Source organism: Pyrgilauda ruficollis, unplaced genomic scaffold, assembly GCF_017590135.1.
Source record: "Pyrgilauda ruficollis isolate IOZ18807 unplaced genomic scaffold, ASM1759013v1 scaffold24, whole genome shotgun sequence".
Classification (NCBI taxonomy): domain Eukaryota; kingdom Metazoa; phylum Chordata; class Aves; order Passeriformes; family Passeridae; genus Pyrgilauda; species Pyrgilauda ruficollis.
The window spans coordinates 4,835,320-4,860,153 of record NW_024523648.1 but is presented as its reverse complement, the minus strand read 5'-3'; the positions used below and the strand labels follow the sequence as shown (position 1 = coordinate 4,860,153).

Here is a 24,834-nt window from a genome sequence, read left to right as displayed (position 1 = left end):
AAGAGCATGCCTTTCTGGAATCTGTCACAATTTATATTCTTTTCTATTATCCTAGTTAGGAATAACTTCTGATTTTAAGTGGATTTCTTTCTGCTGTTTAAATAGATATATCTTTTTTGTTGTTGTTGTTAGCTTAATTGCATTACTTGAATAATTTTGAACCAGAGAAATGCATCTTCTCTGAATGTCTAATATGTGGTCTATAAACCCTAAGCTTGCCATTAGCAGTCTTGGATTGTTCATTTTTATTTTCCTTTTATAGATTTCCTTGTTTTGATTAAGTTGTTTTTCAGGGAGGCTTTCTCATTCCCACAAGAATGTTGAATTTGACTGTCCTTCAGGAGGAGAGTTTTAAAACAGTCCCCCATGCATAAATCCAGAGGTGCTTCTCCTTTTTACGGCTTCTCTAACTAGCTATTTGAAGAAGCAGCCACCTACAGGAGTTTTAAATTATATCATCTGTTAGTCTACACAGAGGTGAATTCAATCTGTCTACTCTAACCTTGAAGCCTCTTTGATCTGCTGTAACACATCATGCCGACTGTCACCTTCTTGATCTGACCTAATTATACACAGAATTTCAATGCATGAAATTTCTGTTACTTACTATCTCAAAGTTATGTGCTCCATGGGTTTTGCTGCCTTTGGCTCAGCTGATTCTCAAATTTCTGAGTTATTCCCCTCTCAAAGAAGCTACCATCAAGGCCCCACAGCACAGCAGGACACAAGCTCTTGTAATCTGGGTCAATGCATCCTAACTGCACCATCTGGGACAGAGAAACTTTTGTTCCTTCCAGATGAAAATAGCTGGCTATACTCCAGGGTTCAGCAGTAAAAGACATAGGTAAGCCTACTCTTTAGAAGTGAGCCCACCTCATTTGAAAGCTTCAGGAACTCGTATCTCACAAATGAAGTCTCAGCTCAAATTCAACTATATGTTTCAGTATGGAGCACCCAAATACTCATTTATATCTACAGTCTCTCCTCCATTGCCCACTCCATTAATTTTTTTTTTTTTTAGTTCCCCAACAAGAACCATCCCTTCTCCTGCTCCGCCTTTCTATGCAGTTATTGAAAACTTTACTGTCACCAGCCCAGCTTGCCCCATTCTTACACAGCATACAGAGATAACCTCAGCACACCACTTATCAAGAGACCTCACACTCCACGTGAGAGAGAGGAAGGCAGGAGGTTGCTACCTGTCATACATTCTTCCAGCTCTCACACTTGTTGATACAGTTAGTCTGTGTGCTTGATTTGGCTCCATGCCTTCTTCCATTTACAGCCCTTGTGAGATCTCAGCTCTCCCTGTGTTACACAGCGTGTAAATTCCTCTCAGTGCCCCACTGGTTGTTTTTGATGAGGCTGCTGTAGTACATATGCAATGTACAACATGTCAACAGTCTAATTACATTTCAATTTAAGGCATATGTACCAGGCTGTCTCTTGTTGTTGTTGCAATGAACTGATATTTCAAAAGGACGTCTTTTGCTTTTGGTCTATGACTTCATAGGTCTTGTTTGAATGGGGCTTTATTTGATGAATCTGTTATTCGATTTTCTCCCTGCATATTATCAGTTTCTGTCCTGTCTTTCAGCATGCAGGGGCTTTGAAAATGCACCCTAGAGGATGAGTCATCTTGACATATGAGTTTTACCTGTTAGTTTTTCCTAGCCTAGCAAGTCTTTCAAAACTGCACAAAAATAATGCATGCAGAAGCATGAACCAGACCCTTAAAAAGCCTGCAATCCTAGGAAAGGCCTCTTGTCATTTTCACTCCTGTTCAACAGGGTATAAATTTTGAAAATAATTTCATAGAAGTCAGTGGGACCGCTTGCTGAGCAAAGTAGGACAAAGCCTGAATAAAGATCAAGATGTCTGGATCTTACTTATCCTAAAATGTCTGAGGACCTTCTCAGCAAAAACAAACATCTGTCATTGGGATTATATTGTACATAAAGAGGCAATAGGGGAAAAAAAGACAGCGTGCCCCGAAGACTGACTCATAAAACTCTGCCGGGTTCCAAACCTGTCAGTTCTTGCAGGTGATAAGGGCCAAGTAAAATGGCTATTTGTTAAAATCTAGCATCTAGCCATTAGAGCTTAAAAAAAGTGTACCAATTCATGGAGAAAGCCTTAATTACTGGAGTACAGAGTACTTCTAGATGGCTGGACCTTCGCTTCTATATGGAACACTGCAATATCAGCAATGGTTAAGTTTAGGTATTATCAGGATGAACTGAACACAGATGGAAAAATTCAGTTGTAGAATTATGGCCTTTCAGTTACAAAACCTAGAGGAAGCTTCATCAGTTTATTTTATGATTGATCTTAAGTTTCTCTTTTTTATATTTCTCACTAACATAAGATATAGGATTGCCATGAAAGAATATTTAAAAAGCATCCTTGAAGATTCAAAAGCAAAAATACACTTTACAAGCAATAATAATATTTGATTTTAGACTATTGACTGAGACACATGAGGACAAAGAGATCAAAATGGAAATTATACATAAAATACAGCAATACTTCTTTCTTTCCTGAAACAATGAATACTATATTATAAGGCAGCTTCTCTATGTCCTTCTCTTATCTAGCAAAAACTGATTACGACTACAGGATGCAGTCATTTAAATCCTCTTGATGCATTTCATCAATGCACCAGCTATTATAGTTTTGCTACAATTTTCCATTTTAATTGCTGCTTACCTACTGTATTCAAGAACAGAGAATGTACAGCCTCCAGCTTTATTTTACTTGAGAACTCTTCACAGTGACTCTATATTCCCAGTGATGTTCCTTACTATCTTATTTCCATTCTAGTTTAATGTCTTTTACTTGCTCAAAGCATTTACTTAGCACGCTTTTAAGAAGCATATTCCCATCCTACACCAAGCAAACAATTTACCCCCATACAACCAGCCAGCGACTCTTTAAGATGTATTTCAACCCACCCAGAGTGCTCATTCTGGTTCACTGGTGAATAGATAGATTCATTCAAACAGATCATGCTTTCCAGCTTTTCCTTTATGAACACTCACCAGTGCTTCAAACCAAGTTGCTGCCCAGGGTGAGCAGTATGCAGTAAAAAGAATTTTATCAGTGTACTGAATACAGATGTCAGAGGGTAAAAAAGGGATGAAGTGACCTTTCAGGATAGTTTTATGCAAAAAATTATATCCAGACTCACTCTTGATTCTAAAACAACCTCTTCTGTTACCACAGAAATCTTTTCTTAAAAGAAATAATAGAAACGCTTTTCCTCTCAACCATTATTATTGTGTTTTTTGTTGAATAAGGCATTACAGTCACAAATATGTGACTGGTTCAAGAACTATAAAATTAATGAGCAAGAAGTAAACATTTTTCCTAATGTGTTGGAAACTTATCTAGTACAAGTGAAAAAAAAAGGCAAATAAACAATAAGAACAATGAGCAAAGAGCAAGTCCATTGTAGGCAGAATACCTTTGATGCCCAGATATATGTAGAGCTGGCTTGTTTTTGTTGTTAAACCAGTCTTAAACCAGAAAAACAATAAGATAGATATCAAAACTATCCTTTGGCCATTGTTCGACAGAGCAACCATGTCTCACTAGACTTCCAAGACTGGGCAGGACACAGACAACTGGACCCAAGAACAAATGCATGGACTACTTTAGGGAGGGAATTTCATACATGATGGCAGTTATCTAAACAACAATTGTGCTTGTCACATATGAGAACAAATAGTTTAAACACACAGAATAACCTCCACAGTAAATAACTTGGAAACAGAAGGCATCAATGAGTTTAGAAAGGAATAAAGGGAAAAATATTTATGTGTTGCAAGTAGGACATTCAACAAAGATTAAGAAAACATGCTCAAAAGCAACAGGCCTCCAACCAACTGCAGCAGCATGAGGTAAATTTCAGGTAGATGAGAAAAAGCTGGTTACAGTCAAGACAGAAAAAGATGAGAGTTTTCATTTTGTGAAGAGAACAAAAGAACTCTGGTTCTTGGGACTGGAGAAACTAGAGCATTCAACAACTTCTTTGAATGCCTGGGGCCAGATGAGCAGGACTGGCTACCTGCAATAAAAGTAAAAGGTGGAAAAGCATAAAAAAATAATCCAAGATGTTACCTTGAACATGTTAGTATGACATGCTTATTGATCTTCCATAAAGACACAGTTAATGATCCAAACAAGAGCTTAATTATCTTCCTAGAGATATTCACTAATGAGGCAAGAGAAGAATTTGCCAGAAAGAAGATCAGAGCACTAAAAAGGCAGAAGGAGACATAGCAAGGCGTCAAAGTACAGTACCACCTTGTCAGATTCAGAAAGTATAAGCAGATTTAAAAAGCAACTATGAGATGGTTTAGATCTGCTGCATGCTCAGAGGCATAAGACATTTTGAGAGCTCCTAAGGACACCACTACTGACAAACACGACGGAAAAATGTCTCTATCCTTTTGCTTTCCTCTTCTTGTGAGAGAGGAGCTGTCAGCCTGTTAAGTGCTGATCAGCTGCCAGGCCCCAGGAGGATGACCCACACCAGGGGCCAGAAAAGAAGGTGTGAAAAGAGAGATTGCAGCAGTGACAGGAGTCAGAGACTAAGCAGCTGTGTAACATGCAAGAGGGACATCGCATTTTTTTGAATTAATCATTCCCCATCTCAGAATCACAGTCTGAGAGGTTCCTTTGTTGCATTGTCTGTCATCTGTAACCTGTTTTAGTATCAACCACAGGTTTGGTACAGGCATTGGAGAGTCTTGCTGTGTTTTTGCCAGCTTTGGGATTCATCCTCCCTTCCGCTCATCCTGTCTCTCATATCACTCCACGTAATACACTGCACTGGGTATCCATTCCCATGCCCTGGCAGCAGGGAGGGGGCTGCCAGGGCAGCCTCTGTGAAGAAAAGGCCGTGCCAGACACAGCCAGCTCCCAACAGGGCACACAGTCCCTCAGCCAGCCAGGTCAGAGAATGGAGAAGGGGAAGGAGTGGAAGGAGAAGCTCCTGGTCCAGAGTAGACACACCCTTGGAGTCCCTGGAGAAAACCAGGCTGCAAAAACCAGCAGATATCCATGCTGCATTTCCATGAAGGAAATGTTGGATATTTCTTGAAGGAACTACATCCCATGGAGAACTGCTGGTAGGGAAAATTTTTTTTGTGAAGGATGTAGGCCCATGGGGAGCACCCACACTGGAGCTGGAGAAAAGTGTGAGGAGGAAGGACTGTCAAAAAGGAACTGTTATAACCACTGCTATGACTCCTGCTTGCCATCACCCTGCATCACCAGTGGTAGTGGGGGAGAAGGTAGAGGAGCAGTGTGGAATGAAGAAGTGAGGTTGAGTCTGGGAAAAAAAATGAAGGTGGAGGAAGAGGTGTATTCTTAATATTAGTCTTTGCTTATGAAACCTGTCTTTGCTTATGCTACCTGAAACTATTCAAATTGACAATAACTTAATTTTCCCCAAATAAAATCTGTTTTACCCAGGATGATAATTGGAAAATGATTTCCTGATTGTTACTTTGGCCCATGAGCTGTTTCATCTTTTGCTCTGCCCCTGCCCTGCTGAGAAGAGCAGTGAGAGAGTGGCTGGGTGGGCAGCTTCAGCTAGCCAAGACTAACCCACCAGAGACACCACTGGGACAGTAAATCAGTATAATTTTATTGAACTGGTGCAATCAGTACATGGTTATTACAGTAGATTATGGGTCCTGTCTTTGCATCTCTGCCATGTTGTTTTTATGTTCTATTGATCTCTGTTTTAAAGGATGGCTACATTTCATCAATAGATTGAAATTAGCCCAATTTATAAATCTCTTAAGAACCGACCTTGAGTTTTGTTGTCTTCCTACAGTATTTTCAGATGTTTTACAATGAAAGAACCAAAAAAATGACCATTCATTGTTTCCAAAGCCCAATGAACAGTTCATTGTCTATGTGAAGATAGCTTTTACAGGGCTATGTTAAGCATCTTGTAATTCTACATGAATAACACAGAAAGCAAATAAATACCTTTCAAGAATAATGTTTAGATTTCAAATGGAAATGTGCTTAGATAGGAAAAGATATTATAGCATTGCTGTTGTATGAGTTTTAATCTCTGTGGTAAAAGAAGAAAGCTCTTTAATGCCAAAATTCTTCAATATTTTCCATTGGGAATATTCTTCCAAAGATACACGAGGTTCCCAGCCATGAATCTGAAAGTAGCCTCAACAAACTGGTAATACGAGTTTAAAAAAAGAAAAGAAAAAAAGAAAAAAAAAAACCAAAACATTGGAGCTAGATTACTGCTTGTATGAATAAAATTAAAAAAAAACAACAAAAAAAAAAAAAAACCAAAACATGGGAGCTAGATTACTGCTTGTATGAGGAAAATTAAAAAAAAACAAACAAACAAAAAAAAACCACAAAAAAAACCAAAAAAAAAGAAAAAAAAAAAACCAAAACCAACCCTTTTGGGCATTTTTTTGGTTAAAGATACCAAAAATGTGATTCAGCATTTCTTTGACCATTGCTGAATGACCTATATTTGAGGGAGCTTACCTCCTTCTGTATGTTTCTCATCCTTGACACAGGTATCATTTAAAGACCCATTTGGATCACAGGAACATGGCTGGCATGGATCTGGGTTATCTGGCAATACCTATAAAGACATTAGAAGAAAAAAAACTTACCTTCAATAATTGGAAACTTTTATTTACGTCTTGAAAAGTAGGAGAGAAGACTTCTGTAGAGGTGGTTTACACTTGAAGATAAATGAGACAGCTGATAAACTTAGTCCATGCAGACTACTACAAGAAGAAAATGCCTCAAATTGCACCAGAGATTGGATATTATGAAAAATTTCTTCACAAAAAGGTTTGTCTAACACTGGAATGGACTGCCCCAAAAAGTGGTGGAGTCACCATCCCAGGAGGCATCTAAAAGACGTTTAGATGTGGCATCCAAGGACATTGTTTAGTGTTAGGTTAAGGGTTGGACTCAGTCTTAGAGGTCCTTTCAACATAAATGATTCCAGGTTCTGTGATTCTATTAAAGTTACATTTGGGATTTTTATTTAGAAATATGTAGTGACTTAGATGCAAATATGTCTTCAACTAAAAAATACCAGGTGTACAGATAACAGAACCATATATAATTAAAATCAATAAATGTAATGAAGTAGATTTTAAGCATTTACTACCTAAAGTAATATTGACAAGATCAGTTGTTCTGGTCAATATGATTTGAAAAACTAACTCATGTTAGTTAATAAGAGAGAAAAAAAGATAAGTGAAGAAAAGTGAACATTAAGCAATGGAACAATTTCATTTTGTTCTTGAGAGGTTACCTCAGCCAAACTTAAACCTTGGTCTAATATCAAACTAGGGATATAAATTAGAAGTTCTGCACAAACTAGATACATAAACACAGTATGGATATACTATACAAACATACACAAATATATCAATCCCTTTTAGCTGGATGATAACTTAAAACAGAGGAAAAAAATCAAATAAGTGCCCTGCTGCTGAAGAAATTGTTTTTCAGCGCTCCTTTTCTCAAGTTGTAAGGTTAAATCTAGTCTATCAGGGAAAATCTAATTACTGCTATTTGCTGATGTTTTCTCTTTAAGGATTGAACACCAATCAGACTAAAGGCCATTATTTACCCATCTGAAAATATACAGATGAAATAGAAGCAATTCAAGCACACACTAATAGTGTAGCTGTCTAAAGCACATGAATGGCCCATATTGACAATACAACCTAATATAAGATTCATCTTTTGACAGCTTCAGCTTCCACTTAGATGAAAATACAGTCTTATACGATGAAATACAAAAAGCAATTTCCACTGCACTGAAATTTAAAGACATTCATGAAACACTATGGAATTTCAGTGGTTATTAATTCTACATTGCATTTAAAAAAGAGAAATTACAGTCTCTCTTTCATCAATACCAAATATAGCAATATTTCTTTGAACTTTGATAACAAAAGTTGAAATTCATTACTGAGGCAGAAGTTCTGTTTACAGGACCACATCCTCTTCTAAATTAAATTGAAATACTAGCTGGAGGCCCTGACCTCAAGTGCATTCCTTCATATCAACACAATTCACTTTCCTATTTCTCCGAGCATTAACTTTATACATTCCCAGCTGTGAAAAGCAACCGCTGCACTGTCAGATTTGGAAGCTAACCTTCACAAAATGGCAGCCCAAACTCTGTTTAGTAACACAAGCCGATGAAGGGATGGTTTGAACAGCGAGCTTTGCAGCGAAGGGAGGCGGGAGCCAGCGCTTACCCCTTTTGGCCTGAAGTAGCCGTCCAGGCAGGTCTCGCAGTTGATGCCGCTGGTGTAGCCTGAGCAATTCACACACACTCCGCCCCCCAGGTACTCCCCATGGATGTTCAAACTCTGATTTCTGGCTGCCACGTCCTGATCGTAGTAACACTCCTCAGTCTTCCCGTGACAGTTGCATGCTAAAAGGGAAGGAGAGCGTTAGCAAATACTTTCCAGCTGGGGATGCCACACTGTTACTGAGGTATTCAAAAGAGCCCTTCAATATTTCATCATTGGTTCTGTGTATATTGTAAAAGCACATTCTAACATTCATTTACTACTTCGTTTGTGAAAGGCAATGTGGTCCCAAGCACAGTCTGAAATTCTATTGAACTAAATAAAGTTGTATTTTTTTCTCCTCAATATTTTGTCTTGGGGAGTACAGAAGCTGACAGACACAGTCTAATTACGATGCTCCTCGTTTGTTTCAGCTTGTTTGATTTTTTTTTCTTGCTTAAATTGATAGCTGAGAAACCTTTTGGTGGTTGCATACACATACAGTTCATGAAAGGGTCATCTAAATTAAAATACAAGATGAGTTACAAGGAAAGCAGCACAATGGTATGAGTAAATTAAAATGATTCGAATAAAATCTGAAAGACATCCTAAAAACACCTCACTTGCACATATGCATATAAGAATTGGGACAGAACAAAGGGATTCCCAATCTTAAATCTTCTTTTGACATTTGTATCTGAACTCTAGACTTCAGGTCCAAATACAGGAAAGATAATCTAATAATCTGTTGCAATGAAAACAAGGTAGCTCACTGTCCCTTTCCCCGCAGTATTAAAACATTCATTTCATAATAAAGAGAAAGTCAAAGCTTGTCAACATTGTGGAAAGGCAGGAAACAGGGAACTGTTTCCGCCAAGACAGTACAACAATTCACTGAGAGTCAAACAGGGTGTAAGTGTTTCTTAAAAATTAAACATGAAATTAAAGGTACCCTGCTTTCATTCCATAATGCATTCCCAGTGCAGACACAGTCCCAACTAAAACAAAGACCTCTGTGACCAAAGTTTACAGGACACAAACAAGCAATGGCTACTCTAAATATGGGCATATCTGTTCCTTTTTATTTATTTTTAATCACTCATGACAAAAATTATAGCCGAAATCCTACAAAATAATAAATACTTGATATAATGGAACATTAGATTTTATTATGTTCAGAAATATAAGTGGTATGTGACCTTTGAAAGCAAGATGTTAAAGTTCAGTTATAACTACCCTTACTACAATAAATCTGAAAATTAAATTTCCACCCTGTGGGAAGTTGATATCTCAAAGTATGTTTTCATTCCATGTTGGAAAACTAGATACGTTGTATTTTCTGTTTAAAAACATCAGACATCAACTCGCATTTTGATCATACAAAAATATTTTGTTTCAGCAAAGATGAACATTATAACATATAAAAGTGCCAGTTATACAGAAATTACACAGGTAAAGTTTCATATAATGAAAAACCTGTGAAGAATTGTATTTTACTCATCAGCATGTAGCCCTGTTATTTTATCAAAAAATCCCCAACATGATTATAAAAACTACACAAGACAATTTTCTTTACATAGCATTCCCCAAATATCACCATGTTAGAATAAAATTCTGAGTTCAATAAAACCACAAATCTTCATGTAATTTTTCTGCAAAGTCTTTTGAGTCAGTCTAATTCAGTAAATAACATCAAATCAAATGCTATTCAAAAACCAGTGTGGTTAGAAACCAAATTAACTGCAAAATCACGTCGGACCCAATTTCAGTTTTCAGTAGCAGTTGCAAGAAATTCTCTCCTCTGTACTGCTTTCGACTTACGTTCACATTCATGCTTATGCAGGAGAGTGCCAGCATGCCAAGGCTTTTGATGGAAACCAGGACAACACTGATCACATGTCTCTCCGCATGTGTTGTGCTCACACTGACAGACGGATTTCTAATTTAAAAGAGAAACAAATATTTACACACTGTGATGATTTGAAAAATCTGTCCACGTACATAATATGCATTCCAGTTCAAATTATGAAAACATTAAGGATGGCTCTACTCTGTAATTCCTTTGTTTATTGATTTGTATTCGTTTATGCATCCTGCATTCACCAAGTGTGTTTAACTTCTATAGCTCTATTTGAAGAAAACAGCCACAAAGCAAAGGAAGATAGCTGGCCAGATATCTAAGGAGAATCTAAGAATGCAGGAAAATTTAATTCCAACTGGATAAAGAAAGCATGATGGGAAAGTTCCCCCATAAAACAAACAAGCCGAAGTACAGGTAGGCCTTGGATACAAGAAAACTGATCTGACCCCTAAGGAGCAGGCCATTCTCCACCCTTCCCTTTGATGCAGCAATTCTGCTGCTGCAGAATGAAATCAATTCTATTAGCTGATCCAATACAAATTGTCTTTTTTTTTTTTTTTATAATTTGGTATTATTTTTTGACTGGATAAGTGAAATTATCATGTAACCTTCCAATTCTGTAACTAATAGGAGGGATAGCAGGAGTGTTTAAAGTAATAATAGATGAGCACAAGTCCAGCCTTTCAGTCACTTTACAGTTCCCCACAAGACCACCTCAGACTCAGCATGAAAATATTACGGTAAGAAACACCAAAACTCCCTGAGCCACAGAGGCAGCTTGAAGAAGGAAAAAAAAAATCGTGGAGTTTGGAGAAATGAGAACTAAAAATTGCCTTCCTGATAGTTATTTAGTGAAGGAGATTCTCTGTGGTCCTTGTGAGGCTATACAAGGTCAAAACAGCAAGCCAGAGAAACTCCATGGCTCACAGGACAAAGCATAAATCTTGCAAAACAAGGCTAACTCAAGGACTGCTTCAGAAAAGCATGGCAGCAAATTCCAGCAAGTTTATTCCAGCAAGTTATTCCTAGCAAGTAATGCTAAGGGAAAGATTCTTTCTGCTAACAACTACAGTCATAATGTTTATAAGCCTATTTTGGCATGGCTCAGTCTAAAGACTATCCCTGGACAGTTAAACCTCCAAATCTGTTCTGGCTTGAGCTGTTTCACTTATGCTTTTTTTTATACTGGTCAGACAAAAAATATGCATTTGATGTCCTGCAAAACAGGACATCACACTTGTCAAAATGGCTTTATTTTATCTAGCAGCCAAATTATCTGAAGTATGTATTAATCTCAGTAGCAGCACTTATTTTCCAAGGCAGACCTGATCTTAACAAATGGCACAGAGACAATGCTGCAGCTTCATCACTAAGGGCATCTGAAACAATAGTTCAACACTTGCTGTACATATCATTACAGAATATTCTCTGAAGGGTTAAACCAAGGAATTGTTCAATTTTCACAAGATCCATAGCACTTGCTTCGAACTCTAAATGTATTCTCTATAAACTTTTGTCATTTCTTTAAATTATTTCATACATAATGGCTTAATGCCACATACAAACAAGACTTTTAGTTAAATCCTATAAAGCTCCTACTTAAGCGAATAGTACATGAAGAGAATCCACACTGTGGCATATTAGTAAACAGGAAATTCAGTATTAGTGATAATGGACACATAGAGTTGGACAATGAGTAAAAAATTATATTTCTATATTAATTACATTGGTTATGTTTTGATTATATTGGTTATCTGCAAAAAAAGAGAGCTGCAAGTTGAAAGATAATATAAACAGCCCATGATTTTCTAGATTAGTTTAACTTATCATTCAACTGATACTCCCTACATAGCCAATGCACCATTCTAAAGCCATCATTTGTTTGCAAGCATCAATTAAATATTTGAAAATCATTTAGGAAATATCTTGATTAACATCAAGAAGGAAAATAAAGACTGACTGTTAGTGCTCATTTCTACAGCTACATAGTGTAACCCAGATTTCTGTTTTTCCTAGGAAACTTCCAGTATGAATTATCTGAAACCTATTCTTTCATTTCAGGAAAGTCTCTGCTGACACTGTATGAATGTTTGTTATTCTGGGTGCTAGCACTGTTTCATTCTGGCACTGCTTCTGACTGTTCTTCTAGGTGAAAAACAGACATAAATTCACAGAACTCTGAAGAATATCAATATCAGGGGATTTTCCTCATGTTCCACCTATAAATAAGGCACATTAAAAAAAAAAATACGCACATTGGTCACTGGATCCAGTGGACAAGCCTTTGCATGGCCTGAACATATACACATGCCTCCAACGGAGATGTCTTTTATAGAATAGTAATACTGTAAGACAAAACAAAAATTGAATTGCTAAGTGGATTCTAAAATGCAGGTGCCAAATTGCAGAATTCATTTCTTGTGACAAAACTGTCAGGTCCTGTTTTATTTCTTTTTTGATCTATTACAAATATAGCAGACAGGGTAATCCAAGCCATGTCTTGATCAACAGATTCAGGCTGAGTGAAAGAAAGGGTGTAAATTGGCACAGTTCCATTTGTTTGAAGTCACAAAAGCCATGTCAATTTATACACAGCATACAAAAACATGAGAAAAGAAAAAGGCTATATGCACACTGGATAATGAAAAGTCAAACTAGAGCATTTAGAAGCTACAGAATTTATTCCCTTCAGAAAATATGAAAAGGAAAAGGCATGATGATGGGAAGAGGAGAAAATCTAGGAAAAATCCCATGAAACACCTTTGTTCACCTTAGCTGGGTCTAATTTGGGCATTCACTGAACTGTGGAAAGAAGAATAGTTTTTCACTATTGGCTTTTGAATGATCATTAAAGTCTTTATTACTGAGATTTAGGTACTTTTGACCTGTTTTTCTACCATTTGGCCATTTCTCTTTTTTCTTTGTGGAGGATTAAGAGCCCTAAAAAGAAAGAAGGATACAAAGATATTCATAATCTTATATTACAAAACCTGTGAAAAGTGAACCACATTCATTGTCTTCTGTTTCAGCAAGGGTCCTGCAACATGTTCACAGCTGGCTAATCAAACAAAACATATGCTATTTGCAAATTTTGCTGTTACAGTGTTCAACCTCTTTATCAGATCATAAATAAATATATCAAACAAAATGAGAACCCTTATCACTCCTAGTTGAACTTCCAACACAAAGAAAATGTATAATTTGTGGCTACCCTTTGTTTCCTGACAAGGGTGGCAAGTTTCAGTTACTCCTTGATCCTTTAAGGATGGCATCCTGGAGAGATCCCACACAGATGTTACAGTTCTTTGTTGGCTTGAGAAACCAGTGTATTGTCCTACACTCAGGTTTCATGAGTTTAGAGTAATTTTCTAAGTGCTAATTCAATTTTGTATTTCTACTACTGGCTTAGAATCAGATTATTAAATGTCCACTTTTACACAGTATTCATGATTAGTGAGGTTGCAATAACTGTACTCAACTGCAAGGGATTCTAGGTTTGTAATTCAAAACAAAATGCCTTGTTCCAAACTTTCAGAAATAGCCAGCACTCTATTTAGACATGGAAATGGAAACCAGAAATGGGAACAGAAGATGCAAATTTTCTTAGCACTTAGCCATCAATGACAAATGATATTAACAAAAGAATAATGATATACACCCCCCCCACCCCCATTCATAACAGGACTTATTTTTGTTTTGGAAAGTTAGGTTACCAGTTACGATGACCAACAGGAAGGGAAGTGGTTAAAAAAAAAAAAAAGGAATATTATATATCCCCCAAACCAGTTTTTGAGAATGCTTAGTAGAAAAAACTCTGAAAAATCAGAGGTTTTGAGAATGCCTAGTAGAAAAATCAGAGGAAAACAAGAACAGCATACATTATTGTGTGTTCCTGTGCAGGACAACAGGGAGATATGGCTTAGAAAGGAAGTAAAGACTGCAGAAAGAAGAGACAGAGATGTGCACACACAAACAGTGGAGAAGACCAGAGTATGGGTATAGTATGAGTTTAAATCCATTGTACCCATTCTTTTAAGCTAAAGCAAAGCACAAAATGTTTACTGCTACCCTCATATCATATGAAAAGTGTTGCATTCAGACCCTATTACTACTTATAGTACAATTACAAATTCTACTCAAAGGGAGTGTTCCAGGCATGCTAAAGGTAGCAAAGGATTGAGTAGCAGAAGAGGCAAGAGATAGTAACAGCAAACACTTGCCAAATATACATCCAAATGTCTGCAGCCAGAAAAGGTGGGTGTTTATGTTAATAACATCATTAAGCAGAAAATGTAAAATTGCTAACTCTACTCTAGAGAAGATAAGAAATAGAGTGCACAAGGAATTCTCCAACACCAGGATTTTGAAAGACAATAGCAGGTAATCATCAACTCCCAAAATTTCCTACAGCAAACAAAGGCAGGTACAGCACTTACAAGTGTAAGATAACTTCTACACGTGTCTTTCTATTGCCTTGCCAGAACTTACCCTCCTTGTAACAATGGGATCAATTTCAGCTGGATCTTTGTGTGCAAACATCATTAAATCAGCATTTAGTGTCCTAATCCTCTGGAATCTCAGGCGAATAAAGCGAGCAGAGGTGAACTCCAGTAATTCACGTGACGGATCATCAGCACTAGGTCGTCCATTAATTAGAGAAGTGTGAATCTGAAAAATTATAAAAGCAGTAAGGAATTACATTACATCAATTTTGTCATGATTAGGCCAAAAAATATCATTACAGGCATTGTGTTAATGCATTTGTACATGCAGAATAAATTCTTTCCGTAGAAAGTAGATTTTCCCCAAAATATTCCAAGTGTCCACAGACCTCAGCTATGAAAAGTCTTTATATTAAAAACATTTAGAGCAAAGGAAAGTCATCAGCAACAAAAAGACAGCATCACACACTGTATATGTGTACCCACTCCCTAAACCAAGTGTCCATGCTGCAGGCAATTCATTTGTCCTCCCCCCAATCTGAAATTAGGTAATCATACAACCAAATGGGCTCCCAAATTTTGAGTTAAGGGAATGTATACTTGCAGTGGGATTCAGAATTCAACAGGGGTCAGTTTGCACCTCTTAGAGTGATCATCATCAAAAGGCTTTTGAACTTTTGAAATACTGAAAACTACAACAGCTAGATGAGACAAAATCAGCATTCATAAGCACCTCTCCTTTCCCACTGTCTCTTTACACAACTTCTCCTTTGAATCCTGTTCTCAGCAAGGTGAAACAATTTCCTGGGTTGCAACTGTTTTCACCTGGTCCCAGAGGAAAGTCTTTATCACTTCTGAGAACTTTGTCTAGCATTTGTTTTTCCAAAGACACTACCACTCTCTGCCTACACTACAGTTTCTGTAAAGATTACCTCCCCCTTTCACTGCCTGCCCTATCCTAAAGTCTAGAAATCTAGGTAAGACTGTGGCTCCTTCAGAGAGGCTCTCTGATCCCAACTGAAGCATCAAGGGCAAGGCAACAAAAAATAGGACATCTTCCCCTGCTGCCTTTGTAGCTGATCATGGCACATTAGCTCCAAATCAACTAAATAAAGCAGATGGGCTGGTACATAACTGTTCTTGGAAAAGGCCTACAAGAAGAAGCATGTCAAGTATAGCAAAATACTGTTAATGAGCACCTAGAGGGAGAGAGGAAAGAAACCATTAATTTTCCTGTATTCTCAAGTGTTAAATTTTAATTGGGGCATTTTTATTACAGGCTGGTACACTGAAAGAATGTTCAGATGCTAAGCCAAATGTGCATAACATTGGAATGAGTAAGAGAATTATTTATTCTTTGCAATGAACATGTGTTGCCTCATACCTCAATGCTCTGAGTAAGAGGTCAGGCCACACAGCCATTTTCTGTCATTGAACATGGTCATATCACTGCTGGTTTAGGCAAACAGCTGCACTCCAAACACCAGCTGGCACTCACTCAGCAGTGGCTGCCTCACACTGAGGAAAGAGACTAAATCTACTCCTCCCAGGAAAGCAGCAGCTCTTGGTTCCTGCAGTTTTTGGACGTGCTGGATAGACGTACTGAACAACTACTGTCTTGCATTGCGTTTGTGATACTATCAACTCATTTATCTCAAAGGCAGGGGGCAAGAGGATGGTGCCACACTCTTCAGTGGTGTTAGGATGAGGATCAAGGTCTCTAAACACATGAAGTTTCACCTCAGCATTGAGGAAGAACTTCTTTACATTGGCAATGACAGAGCAAGGAGGTAATGGAATCTCCCTCTCCAGAGACATTTAAAACTCACCTGGATGCACTCCTGTGTAACCTGCTCTAGGTGACTGAGCTTTGGCAAAAGGCTTGGACCAGATGCTCTTCAGAGGTCCCTTCCAACCCTAACAATTCTGTGATACTGAGATTTTTACTGCCAAGAGGGAAACCGTATACCTCATCGTGTCCAGCATTCTGCTCCACTGTATCTACAGGTACACCAAATCACAGGGAACCACTCTGGCTGGCTGCCAGGAGCAGCCATCAATTATATCTTGCCTGTGTATGAATCAGCGCCTCTGGGTTTCTGCCATGTTACCTCCAGGAACAGGTGATATCACTACCTCCTACTCAGATCACAACAATACAGTCACTGAGCTCTGACTCAGTTCTGCTCCTGACTACAAGTAACTAAAGGACACGGCTTGAAACAAACAGAATAAAATGCTGTGAAAAAGTCATGGTGCAAACAAAAGGTTATAAAAAAACCCCAGAGGAAGCAAGGAGGAGGTCCGGAATGGGAAATGTCTGGCTACAAATAGGACAAAAGCACATGACCAGAGAACTGCTCAAATCCCTGGTGAAGAGAGAGAACATGTGTGGAGAGAAAACTTCAAAGGAAGCCTGAAGAAGGTGGCAACAAGTCAAGTGGAAATTGAGAGATCTTTCCAAATAAAGGAGAATTTTAGCAAAAACACATGCCTAAAGACTTTTTGCATAATATTTGCTTGTGAGCAAGGAAACATATTTCTTCAGAGTATTTTTTCACACCATCACTGCCTTCCTTTAAAACAGGATCCAAGAGATTTCTCTTCTACTGCCAACAAACATACATGGGTTATGGTTTAAAGCAACAGAATACTAAACACTGAACTTTGATATTCCAGAGATAAAGAAATAAATCTAAAGTAGTGCCTTGCTCAGTCTGATAGAAAGCCATGACACCATGGCAGTAATAAGCAGCATGGCAATCTGATTAAATCTTCAAAAAGACAAAAATAAAGATTTTGCAGGTGGGAGGAGAAAGATGCGGGTGAAATCCCATGTATCAATAGAAGTAAGTACCCACAGAGTAATTACATAAAAGTATTAATCCCAGACACAGCTTGACCACAAATGACACAGCTGACAATCAGCAGTCATACCTTTTGATTATTTTAGAAACAACAAATTTAGTCTTCAGACACTGATGGGGGAAAAAAACACCTCCTTGGAATGATAGTTTTACAGAACTAAAATGTAAGTTAACAAAATAAAACCAGAGGTATTCATTTTAGAACGGACCCTATTTTTGAAAGGATTATCTGCCAGCAGTTCATCTATTTGGCAAGGCTAATCTAGTAAGATGATGACTTCCATTTATATTATTTTTAAGCTTTGTCTTTAAATGTTTCACCATTTAATTTTAAAACAACAAACAATTAAGTTGACATAATCCCTGAAATGCAGCTATGTCCTGCATGAAATACGGCACCTGCTCAGGTATGTACAGCAAATTGACATTGTGACTAAAAAAATTCAGAATTAGATAGTTTTATCAAAATTAATATGAAGTGAAAATTTTACATTGGCAAAATTAATTACTCTAAATTATTTCTCCTCCTATAAACATCTGTGATGAAATCATTCATTTCTTCCTAGAAACATTTAGAATCAACTTGAAAACTGTCCAACCAAGTTGTTCCTACTCCTTGAAAAGAGAATAAGGAAGAAATTAAGAATACTTTAGGAACATCTGTCATTAATCAGAGAAAGATCCAGTAAGAACCCGAATTTAAAGAAGTTTAAATAGGTTTAGATTTACAATGTTTTCAATATGGCTCTCCCAATGAGACATCACTGAGTTTTTCCAGAGCACACTTACTCTTTTCATCTCCCTCCACTATCTTGCACCTGTTTGAAAGACACTGTTCGCAGGACAGCTCACTTTCAGTCAAGACTCTAACGTGGCCCCTGCCTTCCAAGTATGTTTGAATTGGACTTGAAAACTGTCCCAGTGAATACAATCTTCACTAAGCACCTACCCCTCTGCCATATAAGATCATCACAGTACTCCACACCCAGGCCCAGCGAAGATTTGCCCCCCTTGCACACATCAGCTACAGCCTGCGCTGGCTGTGCCCACACTGCATTGTGAGCCACTCCACAATTCTACAGCAGAGATTCTACAGCAGAGATTCTACAGCAATTCTACACAGATCCAAAGCTCAGTCTTCCAGGAAAATATTAATACTTTAGTCCACCCACTCGGCTGCTACAACTTGGATAATCTAAGTTCCCATGAGGGAGCAATGTCAAGTTTTGTTCAGGTTTTATGGACAACTTTTATTTACCATTTCCAAGACTGAAGTAATAATCATAATTTTGGTTCTAAATGAAAGATACTCCAATTTCCACTAAAGAATACCTTTCCTTAACAAAGCATCTGTCCATGACTATATTCCAACAAATGGAATCCTTAGGAATCTCCAACATAGGTCAGAAGAAAACAGTTATGAAAGACTGTAAGAAACAGAGCATTTCAACACTGACCCCTCTAATACAATATGATCCCTTCCTCTGACTAATCAGTGTAAAGGTTTCCTGAGCTACAGCGTGAATCTGAGTCATAGTGCTTAATATCTACCAACTGCCCTTTTCTGTATTAGAGCTCTACTCTCTTTTTCAACCTTTATGTTCTTCATCACTACATGTCCTTCTCCCATTGTGAGGAAATTAGCTTCTTAAAAAAACCAACATAACTGTCCCTGGCGGGGTTGTTCTTTCTTTGTTTGTTTCCTTTTTCTTTTTAAACCTTGAACTCATAATTATTTAATTGAAAGTGTTCTAATTTTTCATTTGAGAAAATTGTGAGCAGTCAAAATATTTTAATTTTTAAAATTAAGTATGATGATAAATACACTTTTTCTTATCTGAGAACTGTGGAGGATGTTACAAGTTCTCTCCTCTGAAGAGAATTTGGTCTAAGACAAGCCCATCAGCATTCATGCATAATTCTTTTTAAATTCTTACATTTCTTACTCTGCTTTTAGCAACACTCATTTTCATATAGTATTTTTCATGTAGTATCATAAGCTGCTAATAGAACAAATTATCTTAAATTTCGCATTACCAACAAATGCTGCTATTACACAGTTTTCTGATTTTTTAGATTGCCTGCAAGAATGCTGAACAACAGGAACACTACCAAATACATTCAAAGGACATCTCAAGTACATTAGAATCTCTGGACCGTGTCAGAACCAAAAGACCTATCCAGCTTGGCAGTCTGCCCCGTACAGCATCCAAGCCAGCATGCTAACAGTAAGATGAAGGCAAGCATACATAATACTTCCACAGGGATTTGCTGAGCTATAGGTAGTTTCTATACATCTGGTAAGCCTCAAAGTATTTTCCATGAACTCCATCTCACCTTAATCCAAGTCCCCTTTCAATATCTACACCATCACTTAATTAGGATTTTCTCATCTCATTTACATGTTGTAGGGAAAGAAATACTTCCTTTGCTGATTTTAGATCTGCCTCATACTAAGCTCACTTAATACTTCCAGTTCTGAAATTGGAACAAAGAAATGCATCTTTCTACCAGCTCTATTCTTCATTTCATTTCTTTACTACTAATTAGCTTTGCACAGGTATCAGGCTTCAAGATCTGTAGTTTCCTTGAATGACTAAGTAATGCTACTAAAAAAATAGCATTTCATTTGACGATCCATGCTCCTTAGTTACTGAGAATATCTGACAGTGAGGAGTTAAATAATAACTGTTATAATTCACCTACTTTAGCCTTGAGTTCCTTTTCACTGCTCAATTTGTCCATTTTTTTTTCTGCACCTCTTCAGTTAACAATCTAGTTTGCAACTGCTTCTCCAACTCCTCTCCTGTAAATAATCTTTCCAGTGCAGAAACCCTCCTGACAGTCTATAGAAAAAACTGATTCAAATCATTAATTTAGTTTTTCAGCGATGACCTTATCTTTCTTGAACGCTCTTTGATCATCTCTCAGCCCACCAATTCTCTGGCAGATTTCTTGAATCTGATGCATCTGAAAAAAGGTTTACTTCAACTCAGTCACTCAGAATTTTTTTCACATCTTTATTGCAGTTTAACATTTCATTTGCTGGAACTTACTTCTTTGCCTCATTTGCAGGAAAAGATACAAATTACACCAGTTAATTTTGATATCTATTATCTTTCCTTGTTTTACGCTTTAAACATGATGTATGATTTCTAGGACCACTCTAAAATGCAGCCTGCATGTGTGTGCAATTACATAGTTATTTGACAGTTAATTATTTGGACCAGGATCTGTGCTCTGTTTTCAGCTAAACCATCTCAGCTGCACTGATAACATTCAGGTTTTTAAGAAATACTCTTTTGCACTACATTTTATTGTGACACCTAGAGAGTCTGCCAAAGGGTTGTAGAAGGTTGGTATTATATTCTCAGCCTTCCTTCAACAAGAACAGCTCAGTTCCACACCTCTGGGCAATTGCTGATACAACATTAAAGAGGTGCTGTCCCAGTTTAGGTGCTGAAGTTTAGTTCACAGAGATCTCATACACCATTTTATTTCTGCTGACTTTCTTATGTTATTAAATCTACAGTGCCTCTCCTCTATAAGCCACTCAGTCATTCCTAAACAGCTCCTTGTTTCTGCCATGCCTTTAGTATCATGTTTTTCTAACACCCTTTAAAGGCTGGTAGTAATTATCCAGGTAACATTTCTAAGCTGCTGGGTCTGGATACTGGGAAATACCTGGATCCATCCAATCCTAGCTTCTGTAACAAGGACACCTGAAAGAGCTTGAAATGTGCTCCAGTCAGGTGACAATGAGACCTATGACTAGAATTTCACAACACATTTCACTGGTTTTCTGCCAATGAAGAAGTGACAAACAGCCTAAGAAACTTTTTGCTATTTCTGGCAGTAGACAAGTCCTATATACTGATGAACAAAGACTTATTTAGACTTTACTTGTAATAGGCCTTCAGGACAGAGAAAAGTATTAACCTGCACCCCATCAAATACTTTTTTAATGTTAACAAAATCTCCCTGGGACTTCTCAAGTCTAAGCAAACCCTGCCCCTCTCAGCCTCTACTTACAGGACTTACAGGACTGACTCTCCAAGTCCTTATTTGTCTTCCCAAACATTTCCTTGGACTTGTTCCAACATGTCCATGTCTATCTATTACTGAGGACCCCAGAACAGGACTCATTTCTTCATGTGTGCTCTCATCACCTCCCTCAACCTGCTGACTAATGTAGCCCAGGGTACTCTTGTCTTTCATTGCTTGCAAGGGCACCTTGCTGGCTTCTGTACCACTTAGTGTACACCCCTACTCTCACTCAGCTTCCTCCCAGTGCTCCTGGGTTGAGTAGGCACAGCTGGCTCACATCTCATTGAACTGAGCTCTCAGCCCACTGCTGCTAGCCTGCATGCTACCAGGCACTGAATTGTCATGTAGCTGCCCATCCGCAGGCAAAGAAGGGGCCTCTCTCCTGGTGTCAGCAGCCACCAGTTTGCAGACTTCACCATCATGGCAATCTCCATTTCTGAACCAACAGGCACAGACTCTGCCTGCCTCTCTCTTGTACAGTTGTGGCTTCAGGCCGCAGAGTGCCAGATAAAACTTAGTTACTCACTTCTGTCACCTCTGATGCTGTGCAATCTAATGGAAGTCTACTGACATCCTTCTCCAGTCCTTTACATGGTGACATAAATACCCAAACGTATCACCCATTCTGAAGGCAAGGACACTCTTTCTCCCTCAACCTCAGCAAGGTCCAGACAGCCTTGCGGTCTCAGAGGTTAAAATCTGCATCCTGGCTCTGGAACTCAGGCTGTGCTGAGGGTTCTGCCGTACTGGGGCAATCGTGACAGCCAGTGCTGAGGACTGTGCCCAGACTGTGCCTCACCACCACAGCTGAGCACCTAAAACCACTCATTCCACCCCTCCTTCTGTGTGTGTTGCTGGCACAAACTGATATCCAAACCTGCATCATGTTAGCTGCCTCTGTTGTTAATGCAACAGTGAGAATGCTGCCATTTGGCACTAATGTGTATTATCAACTGCTGAGTTACTTAAAATTAACATACTTTAACAAAGTTTTTAAGAATTTTAAGTATGTACCATGCTCTCATACAAATTTAAAATACCCATGTATGAATCCAAGTGGTGTATTTTTCTACTTAAAGCTTTGGTATTTGAAGCCCATTACTTTGCCAAGCAATTTGAGTGCAATCAATCTCAAGCTGTTTGTAGGATATAAAAAACTCCAGCTGTGTGGCTGTGTGACATGGAGGTTTTTTTCTCACTTTCTTTTCAAGAAAGCAGCACTACTAACCAGTATGCTTCTCGCTGATGATAAACTGGAAGACTTCATTCTTTCATAAAAAGAGAAAGCTACTTAGTGTAATTTGTTACAAGGATGGACTGGGATCATCATCCTACAATCATTTTTGGCTAGTAGTGTTGAAGAACTCCCTTTGTTCAAGTACTCAGTAGATTATTTTGTACATTATATCCAGGCTTCAACCTTGGCACTCTGTGTAAGGCAGTGGTCTGACCCTAAACTATTGTCAAGAAAGGTCAGTGTTTCACTAAAGTCTGATCTCTGACAGCAGCACACAGGAAAGAAAAGTTTCTGTCCTGCACAAAAGGTCTTGCAACTTGATAATCAGGAGTGGGGAAGACAAAAATGTCAGCATTAAAATGATCTGATGGAAAAGTACCCCATGATTTACATTCTCAAGTTATTCAAGCACATCAATATGAAGATGAACAACGCTGAAAATAAATTTTTCAACAGGTGATTCAGTAGCTCTTGTAATTCTCCTAAGCAATACCATCTTTAATTATCTGTTGCAAATAGCTCATTTGCAGTAGATGGAAATTACTGCTGATTAATTAATCTCTTGGTATCTCATATTTAATCCCTAAAGACAAAATTTCGGTGAGTTTTCTTACTGCAAGACCTAATCTATCATTAGAGCTGATTTCACAACCAGAATAGTAGATGGAAGCATATGCCAGAACTCAGCATCCAATTTTTCTTCATAAATACATATTTATAATAACAGAGTATAAGAAATGGTATATTTGGCAAATTTTGCTATATTTCTAATAAACATCTCACTATCTTAATAAATTAGTGGTTTAGTAAGTGAAAGCACAACTCCCTTCTGTGCCTCACTAATGATTACAAGAGCTGCTTGAAATGCAATGCTTAAACTTGCATTAAAATGTCAAGGGCTATGCATGTCAGATTGTATCTCAACTAATTCATTCCCCCTAAGAATACAGGCAAATGTCAGTTTAACAAACTGTTTAGCAAATACTATTGTGTCATTGACAACTATACCCTACAGCTTAAGCTAAATAGGGCTTCATTGCTTCAGTTTTGATTAACTTGCTTTTGTCATTTTTCCCTTTCCAATTTCACTTGCCTATTCAAGCCTCTGTTTTTTTATGGCTCCTGAAATTCTCATGCTTGTCACTTTTGGACAAAAAACAATTTGTCAAAGACATCATCTCGCATACTTGTAAACAGACTGCTCATTGTCAGAGCAATAGTTATTAATAAATCACAGAATAATAAGAAATTTGATTGCCTTGAAAGTGTATTTATATAATGTCAAGTTTTTATTTTCTTGTGTAACTGTCTTACTTAAGCAGAAACATCGCATCAAGCCGTAGTTTCAGCAACAGTTATGCCTACCACAGTTTATGAGGGACTCAGACAAGATGCAAGGCCGGGAATACTGTACACACCATGATGGTTTGTGCCCTACTGGCTCTTCTAAGTGAACTTAGAAGTGAGACTTCATCTCTGAAGACAGCAAAAAAGTATTTTGTGATGATGCCAATGGCAACTCAAGCTGCAAAGCATTAAAATTATGTTAGTCTGAGTTCTGATCAAGCAGAGCTGAAATACCGAGGCATTACTGAGTTAAACATGATCACCTCTCTGCTTAAAGGATGAAATGTAGTGGTCTGTTAAACACATTCTCCAAAATTACTCAAAAAGCACAACATTAAAATTCAAATGATGCTATTTTTTAAGAAAGCACTAAAGTAAGATGACATTACAAAAAAAGTGTATTTTTCCTACTCCTCAAAGTAGTACACCTCTTCTTGGACAATGATCATAAATAAGACAAGTAATTTCAAATAAATAAAAAAAGAAGGTTATGTTTTCTTGGACATAATAATAAAAAGCATTCTGATCCTCAGATTTAACTAAAAGGCATATAAGTATGTCAAACCAAACAATATTAAAAAAAAATTCACCCAAACAACACCCATCCCCACTTTTCTATGAAGATTTTTTGATTTCCCTTATTCATTGTATGATTATGAAAAAAACTCATGGCACTTCACACTACATTTTCCCCCCTGAATGTGATACACTGTGG

At 37.8% G+C, this 24,834-nt stretch overlaps 1 protein-coding gene across 7 annotated transcripts in view; it reads right to left on the bottom strand.

Moving 5' to 3' along the window:
• Positions 1-24,834, bottom strand: part of LAMA2 (laminin subunit alpha 2) — a 334,884-nt gene that overhangs the window by 199,444 nt on the left and 110,606 nt on the right. For all 7 annotated transcript variants that reach the window (XM_041469664.1, XM_041469666.1, XM_041469665.1 and 4 more), the window contains 5 exons: positions 14,668-14,847; positions 12,435-12,524; positions 10,140-10,257; positions 8,283-8,461; positions 6,538-6,637 (listed from right to left, as the gene is read on the bottom strand). In XM_041469664.1, coding sequence (XP_041325598.1) covers positions 6,538-6,637; positions 8,283-8,461; positions 10,140-10,257; positions 12,435-12,524; positions 14,668-14,847 — 667 coding nt within the window. The remainder of the gene's footprint in view (positions 1-6,537; positions 6,638-8,282; positions 8,462-10,139; positions 10,258-12,434; positions 12,525-14,667; positions 14,848-24,834) is intronic.